Raw genomic sequence first — 8,158 nt, 5'->3', positions numbered from 1 at the left:
TGTTTTGGTGTTATCTTATTTCCTTAAAGGAGCATCATGACAATATTCTGCATTATAAAACCTGCCTGTCTTGGTTTTACAAAGTTCCTTGAAACCCTCTGTTGAAAATCTTTGGGTATTTGAACCTATTTGCGGGTTGTAGAGACCTGTGAGTACATCACTAGACCGGTGTCTGAGTGTATTGTATGGTGAGTACTTCTCGAGATGTTCTGTTTGTGACAGAGCTGCTGACTGAGATCTTACATTGGTAAGTACTTCTCGAGATGTTGTGTGTGAGAGGACTGTTGACTGAGGTCTTACATTGGTGAGTACTTCTTGAGATGTTGTGTGTGAGAGGACTGTTGACTGAGGTCTGACATTAGTGAGTACTTCTTGAGATGTGTGTGAGAGGACTGTTGACTGAGGTTTTACATTGGTGAGTACTTCTCGAGATGTTCTGTGTGACAGAGCTGCTGACAGATCTTACATTGGTAAGTACTTCTCGAGATGTTGTGTGTGAGAGGACTGTTGACTGAGGTCTTACATTGGTGAGTATTTCTCGAGATGTTGTGTGTGAGAGGACTGTTGACTGAGGTCTTACATTGGTGAGTACTTCTCGAGATGTTGTGTGTGAGAGGACTGTTGACTGAGGTCTTACATTGGTGAGTACTTCTCGAGATATTCAGTGCGTGATGGTACTTCTTAGTCGTACATTGGTACTGCTTGGTCCTTTAGCCTTAAATGTTCCTGAAAGCTGGTAAAGAAGGCTAGTATTGGGTATATGCAATGTTTAGACTTAAACCATGGATAATAATTTCATCTAGAATACATTTTGGGAATAAATTATCACAGAAACGCAGTTCATTTCACAATCGCACACCCGAAGTTATATCCCATGATAAGTAGGACTGAAGTTGTATTGGTCTTTTACATCAAGAAGGAATGTGAATCAAAAGTCAAGTGGGTCAAGAGAGTGAGGTGTAAGAGTCAAGAGTTCCCACTCACAAGTTCTGAGTTAATGGGTCAAATGGTAGTGTGTGTAATATTGCTCAACTTCGTGTACAGCATTTGTGTAGTTTCTTGGCAGTTGGTTGTCGTTGTGCGTAAACTATTAAGCATTTTTAACTTCTTAATTTCCAATTCTTTTCAAATTTGGTATGAAGTATCATTGGTACAAGGGGGACATAAATTGTAAATTTCAGGACTCTAGCACCCCAGGGGCTTGATTGGGTAGGGCAACAATTGACCAATTTTCAAAAAATCTTCTCTACAACCGCACATGTGTAAGAAAAACTAAATGCATAGTGATGCAGAGCAGGAAGGCCTCTACCAAAATTGTAAATTTCATGATCTCTGGGATAGAGGTTCTGACCTTGGGGCAGGGCCAAACTTGGTATATAGCATTTATGTGTAAAACACTTAAATTACATCTTTAGTGCTATTCATTAAATTCAAACTAAACGGATATTTAGAAAGAACTGGTAGTTCTTTACCAAAATTGCAATTTTATGATCCCGGGGGTAGGGGTTTTGGCATCAGGGTGGGGCCAAAATTGTCAGTTATTAAAAAGTGTGAGCAATAGAAATTTTTAACTTCTTGATACCTACCATTCCAATACTTTTCAAATTTGGTATGAAGCATCTTTTGGACAAGGGGACGAACTTGTAAATTTCTGGATTCCTGCACCCCTGGGGCTTTACAGGCAGGGCAAAAATTGACCAATTTTCAAAATTTTCTTTTCTCTGCACATGTGTAAGAAAAGCTAAATGAATAGTGATGTAGTACAGGAAGACTACCAAAATTGTAAATTTCATGATCCCCGGGATAGAGGTTCTGACTCCACGGAGGGGTCAAACTTAGAACATACAGTGAATACATTGTAATACTATATGTAAAACATTTAGATAGTACCTTGTTTAATGCTATTGATACTAAATTGAAACTAAATAGATATATTTAGAAGGAGTACATGTCGATAGTCCTTTGCCAAAATTGTAAATTTCATGATCCTAAGGGGTAAGGGTTTGGTTCTAGGGTTGAGCCAAAATTATTATAGTGATTATACATGTTTATTCTTTATAATTTGAAATACTTCTTGATGTTTGCCGATATGGTATAAAAACTAAATGCACATTTAGGAAAAGGATATACCAAACTTGTGAATTTCGCAACCCCAGGGTGTTGACGAGGATGGATCCAAATTTAATAGTCACATTGTGTTAATGTTACATATATAATATGAGTTACCATACCTATGCTGGATTCCTAAACTTCATAAAAACTCTTACAAACAAAGATACATTACTGGATCCAGTAAATGTTCTACCAAGCCCCTATGTTTGCTCTTCACAAAAATATTAACAGCTGTGAAGGAGAAACTTCAAACGCACTGTGCAACTACATATGCCAGAAGTGGTGTAAATCAACTGTGGATTCGAAAAAATTCTGAAGAACTTCTAGTAAACTTGAAATCACAAAACTTTTCTCAAATCCACAACATCAAAATGTATGACTTTTCAACTCTTTACATGACCATACCTGATAAATTAAAAACTAGACTTTTTGACATCATAGACAGTTGCTTCAACAAAAATGGAAAACGCAAATATCCCTATCTAGTGATCAGTCATCCAAAAACTGAACTTTGTTAAATGTCACTCTGATTCCACGCACAAGTACTCTGAAGTTGAAATAAAAAATATGCTGGAGTTCCTCATTGACAATATCTTCGTGGTCTTTGGTGATCAGGTCTTCCAACAGTCTGTTGGAATTCCCATGGGCATGAATTGTGCTCCTTTGTTAGCTGAGCTGTTTATATATTCCCATGAAGCAGAATTTCTTCAAAAACTTTTACGCGAGAAGAAAAAATATCTTGCTGTGGCCTTCAATTCGACATTTAGATATATCGAAAATGTATTATCTTTTTAAAATAATAATTTTCATTTATTATGATGATTCAATATATCCCAGTGCAGTCGAAATAGAAAACACTACAGTCGTCCACTTCTGCTTCATACTTAGATATTTTATTGAAAGTAGACATTAACTGCAAACTAACAACTCAACTTTATGACCAACGGGATTATTTCAACTTCTCCATTGTCAACTTCCCATATTCATGCAGCAATATTCCATTATCACTTGCATATGATGTTTACATCTCTCAACTGATTCACTACGCAAGAGCTTGTTCTGCATATGGTCAGTTTTTAAATCGAAGCAGGCTACTGACAAACAAGTTGATGGTGAAGGGGTTCCAACAGTCTCGTTTAAAATCAGCATTTCGCAAATTCTATGGTCATTATAACGATCTAGTTTGCCAATACAACCTATCATTGGGTCAAATGCTGTCTGACCTGTTTTATGGCAATTGTTAGGCCATTCTTGGCACACTGATTTTGACTATGGATAACTCCATTCACCTGATCAAGATATAGGACTCACGGCGGGTGTGACCGGTTGACAGAGGATGCTTATTCATCCTAGGCACCTACTCCCACCTCTAGTATATCCAGGGGTCCGTGTTTGCCCAACTCTCTATTTTGTATTGCTTATAGGAGATATGAGATTGATCACTGTTTGTTATCGTAACCTTTCATATAAAGCCTTTCATCACTATCGAGGGTGCATTTAAAAGAAAGATGCGATCGTAAAACTTATACATGAAAGGTAACTGATAATTCATTATAAGGGTATTTGTTATAACGAGGTTTTAGTGTGGGGAATGAAAATCAATTTGTTACTGATAATTCATTATAAGGGTATTTGTTATAATGAGGTTTTAGTGTAGGGAATGAAAATCAATTTGTTATAACTGATAATTCATTATAAGGGTATTTGTTAGAATGAGGTTTTAGTGTGGGGAATGAAAATCAGTTTGTTATAACTGATAATTCATTATAAGGGTATTTGTTATAATGAGGTTTTAGTGTAGGGAATGAAAATCAATTTGTTATAACTGATAATTCATTATAAGGGTATTTGTTATAATGAGGTTTTAGTGTAGGGAATGAAAATCAATTTGTTATAACTGATAATTTGTTATAAGGGTGTTTGCTATAATCAGTACTGGAAGCTGTAAAACTTTTACCATACTCATACTCAAACTCAGCCATGTTTGTTTTGAGTGCAATTCTGAGCAAGCTCCAAAGCATACTCAAGAACTCTTGAGCATGTACTTCATTTATCTATGAGAATAATTTTATAAAAAATTCATAACCTTCACTTTTGAGTATGAGTACAAGTTAGAGCACAGAGTTTGAGTATGAAAACGTGCTCAAAAAAGTTTTATAACCTCCAGGTCTGGTTTTACTGTGGGGAATGAAAATCAATTTGTAATAACTGACGAATCGTTATATGGGTGTTTGCTATAATCAGGTTTTACTGTGGGGAATGAAAATTCATTATAACTGATAATTTGTTATAAGGGTATTTTCTATAATCAGGTTTTACTGTGGGGAATAACCGGCAATTCATTATAGGAGTGTTTGCTATTATCAGGTTTAACCACACATTCATCGATTAATTAGTAATTAATGATATCAATTAGTGAGTGGTGAATGGGCAAACAATTTAGCTTGACTGTTTGACCAGTATCAAGTCTCAGAACTTGGTAGAAATTGTAGATATCAACACAGTATTTTCTTTCATTTATTCCTAATAAATTTCTGTAAATATAGACCAATTACATTGTAATTTAATAGTGTCCTTACATAAAGCATGGATGATTCACAGAAATTTATTACAAAGCTTGTACACTTCCAAATTTTATTGATGAGTTGGTAAAAAGACCTTGATTGGTCAATTCTAAAAACGACATTTGTTTAACAAAATACATTTTAACATTGCTAAATATAATCAGTCTTCCTTTGAAGAAAATACAACAAAATTCTGCAGTGTAAACTCTATTGTCATCAGAATGTAATACAGAAGATTTTGAAGCATTTTAAATATCAAATTCAAATGCTGCAGGATACAAGTTTGTGAAATCATTTGACAGCTGATCATCCTTAGATTATGCAATACATACACCATGTTGTTTCAAAATATCAAATCAAGTACAAAATTGTACTTATAAAATACATAAATGAATATTGAAACTGACATTCAAATTGCAGTTAATCATGCTTTGCTCAGATAAATGCAGTACTTAAATCCCAATAGATGTGTAATACGAGTTATCTCCCATGAAAACTAGCACCAAACATTTGGGGCACAGAGAATTTAGCACTATTTGTCTCTTACATCGTTTAATGGATTATTCACGACCGATTGGTGGATCATTATAAACAAGGGGACGTAAGTCAGGAAGTCTAGCAGGTCCAGAGATTTTAGATGCGAGAGTTTCTCACGGACTTCTTTTTCATGTTTTTCACTCACACCCCCTGCCCGAAGCTCGATACACAACTGGTCCAGTGATATACGATTGGTTTCCTTGTCCACATTGCACTCCCAAAGTGTCTGCAAATAAGAGTTCGCTGCTTAAAGGGGAGTAACTCAATTCCAGTATACAATCATTAATATTGTGATTGAAATTGACAGATTCTGTAATCATATACAATTTTATTGTGTTCCTAGATGGAAGTATAAATAAACTTTATATACAGTTTAGATTTCTTAGTTAATTTCATTTGCTTACTAGGAATTATTTCAAAACTTCTTACTTTGCACATGAATGTTTTCATCTCCAGTATTTTGAAATCCATTGAGTCTATGAGAATTTTCATCCAATCACTGAAGAAAAAAATGGCACTAAGTGAATGTAACAATTTCACATTCTTCGGTTGTTCAGATATCAGATTCTCTAAGATTTATGAATTACTTTGTGAATGAACCTATTGAATTTCACATTCTTCGGTTGTTCAGATATCAGATTTTCTCAGATTTATGAATTACTTTGTGAATGAACCTATTGAATTTTTCCATGCTTACTCTACTGCTGAAATCCTGTGAGACAGAGCAGCTAGCACTGAGAAGAGTTTGAAGTCGGCTCCTTTAGAAATGTTGTAGCCAGCGATCTCTAATATCTGAAGATTCATACAAGAGTATATTATTACAGGCTAATAGTTTTTACTCTGCCCCAAAGGCCTTAGGGGTGCAGGAGTTCTGAAATTTACAATTTAACCAACCCCCCTCCAAAAAAATGCTCAATATACCAAATTTGAAAAGACTTGGAAGGGTAGTTATCAAAATGAAGTTGAAAATTTTCAATTGTTATCAATGCATGAGAGATGATGACAGATGCAGACCAATAGCAGTAGGTCACCTGAGTCACTCAGGCGACTTTTAAAAAGAGTGAGAATCTCCCAATGTGATTTGGTAACTGACCCTATATAAATACTCCTCTTCCTGTAGGGTCAGACGGTTGTTCACTCCTCGGAGTGCAATCATCGCATCAATTCCATTCAACCAGCCCCTACACTCGTCATCCACCTGTGAAATATATCACAGTTGTTAATTTCTATCTGTTCACTAAAGTAAGGTAAATAGAGAGGCAAACAACTGTATAATCTTACCACATCAAACGTCCTTTTGTACATTTCCAGACTCCCTCTGTTGAAAATACAGTACTTTGCCAAGAATCCATCTGAAAATTGTCACAACACGATGATGAAAGCAACATTAGAATTTATGCTGTTCAAAAAATGTACAATTGTGACCAAATTTTAGTTCAATACTTTGAATTTAAACCTAATTTATTTCATGACAATTAACAATCAAATTTTGCTTGGTTGTTGATGAACAGGGGAGGGGTGATTGGTGTGGGCAGGAGGGTATGAGTGGGCAACCACCACATCCTCTCACATGTCCTGTTGTATCTCAAGGTATTTTTCATTATTTTTCAAATACTAATGTTGTATCTTATGGTATTTTTCTATCTCTATTCTCTGCATATCATATTAAGGACTTTTACTCTACCTAAGCACCTGATCCTACCTCTGGTGTATACCTGTTTTCAATTTTGCAGTTTTTATCAAATTTATGAGATTGATCACTGTTTGTTATCTTCACTATTTCATCAGATGGTATTAGAAAGACACTTGATTGACAGAAGGTCATAGACCAAGGTCACTGAATGAAATATGACCCTATGAAGGGCAATGAATGAGCTAGTTTATTTAATTAAGTCACAGGCATCATAGTTCAGGCTTGAAGCATCAGAATAAAATTTCATTGCAATTTGTAAAAAGCAACTTACAATCGTCGAAACTCGGCGCACCATCAATGTACTCCACCTCTGTTCCTACTTGTCCTTGCCGTGATTTCATTTTCTCCAACAACGCCATCTGCTTTTGTCTTCTCTTTTCTAATAATTCTTGTCTACGGAGTTCATCTTCATAGGATGTGTCTCTCTTGAATGATTTGCGCCTGTTAATTTTCTGTTGGAGTTTTATGGGCATGGAAATCGAAGTTCTGTGGTTTTTTGTTGGAGAGGGGGTTTTTGAGATCGCAGATGCATCTGGCAATGGGGGCTCTTCTATGGTCACTTGGGGTAGGGAACTACTGAAATCTGAAATCATAAAGGGAGTTAAAAATCTGCTTTGTAAAAGAATTCAATTTCATTCAATTCAAAGAATTCAATTCTTTTTCTCTTTCCCCTGTTCAGAGAATTCAATAGATCTAATCTTTTCAAATTCAAACATTTCTTTTCTCTTTCTCCATTTTATATTTTCAAGTGCAATACACATATGAAACACCTGCAGTCATTCTTAATTCTTGAGGCATTTATAAAAAATCTGTGTATCGCGATCGATGATTGATGTTTTTAATTACACCAGACATGATCACACCTGTGTCCATGAAATTCGTTAACCTTGTACAAATGAATCCAATTTTACAACCAGTGGGTTCTCTTCATTATTTACCTTTGGGTAGATCTGGCACGGAGTATTTGTCGGATAGAAATTCTGGTGTGGGAGGGGTGGGGGGTTTTCGAGGGGGTGAAGGAGCTTTGGGTGCCCTCTTCTTCTCGAAATTCAATGTCCGGTTGGCCAATGATTGTCTTCGTCTGGATTGAGCATCAGTTGCGTTGACCTGGAAAACAAAGTGTACTCCTTTAATTCTGAGATGATGTTGTTATGTACAGATCTGGTACTTACATTTAACAGCTCTCTATATTAAAAACTAGAAATCTTGAATGTACAAATTCATATACAAATACATTTACTGGGGGTCTATT

The 8,158-nt window shown here is 35.7% G+C and overlaps 1 protein-coding gene across 13 annotated transcripts in view; it reads right to left on the bottom strand.

Moving 5' to 3' along the window:
- Positions 1–4,615: 4,615 nt before the first annotated feature.
- The window catches only part of LOC125675583 (titin-like), a 39,770-nt gene continuing 36,227 nt past the window's right edge, over positions 4,616–8,158 (bottom strand). For all 13 annotated transcript variants that reach the window (XM_048913329.2, XM_056157674.1, XM_048913323.2 and 10 more), the window contains 7 exons: positions 7,845–8,013; positions 7,178–7,489; positions 6,495–6,565; positions 6,307–6,411; positions 5,911–6,005; positions 5,643–5,712; positions 4,616–5,439 (listed from right to left, as the gene is read on the bottom strand). In XM_048913329.2, the coding sequence (XP_048769286.1) occupies positions 5,209–5,439; positions 5,643–5,712; positions 5,911–6,005; positions 6,307–6,411; positions 6,495–6,565; positions 7,178–7,489; positions 7,845–8,013 (1,053 nt within the window). In that variant the 3' untranslated portion in view covers positions 4,616–5,208. The remainder of the gene's footprint in view (positions 5,440–5,642; positions 5,713–5,910; positions 6,006–6,306; positions 6,412–6,494; positions 6,566–7,177; positions 7,490–7,844; positions 8,014–8,158) is intronic.

The sequence above is a fragment of the Ostrea edulis genome, chromosome 3 (assembly GCF_947568905.1).
Source record: "Ostrea edulis chromosome 3, xbOstEdul1.1, whole genome shotgun sequence".
Lineage (NCBI taxonomy): Eukaryota > Metazoa > Mollusca > Bivalvia > Ostreida > Ostreidae > Ostrea > Ostrea edulis.
Note: the sequence above shows the minus strand (reverse complement) of the source record. Positions and strands in the feature narration are given on the sequence as shown.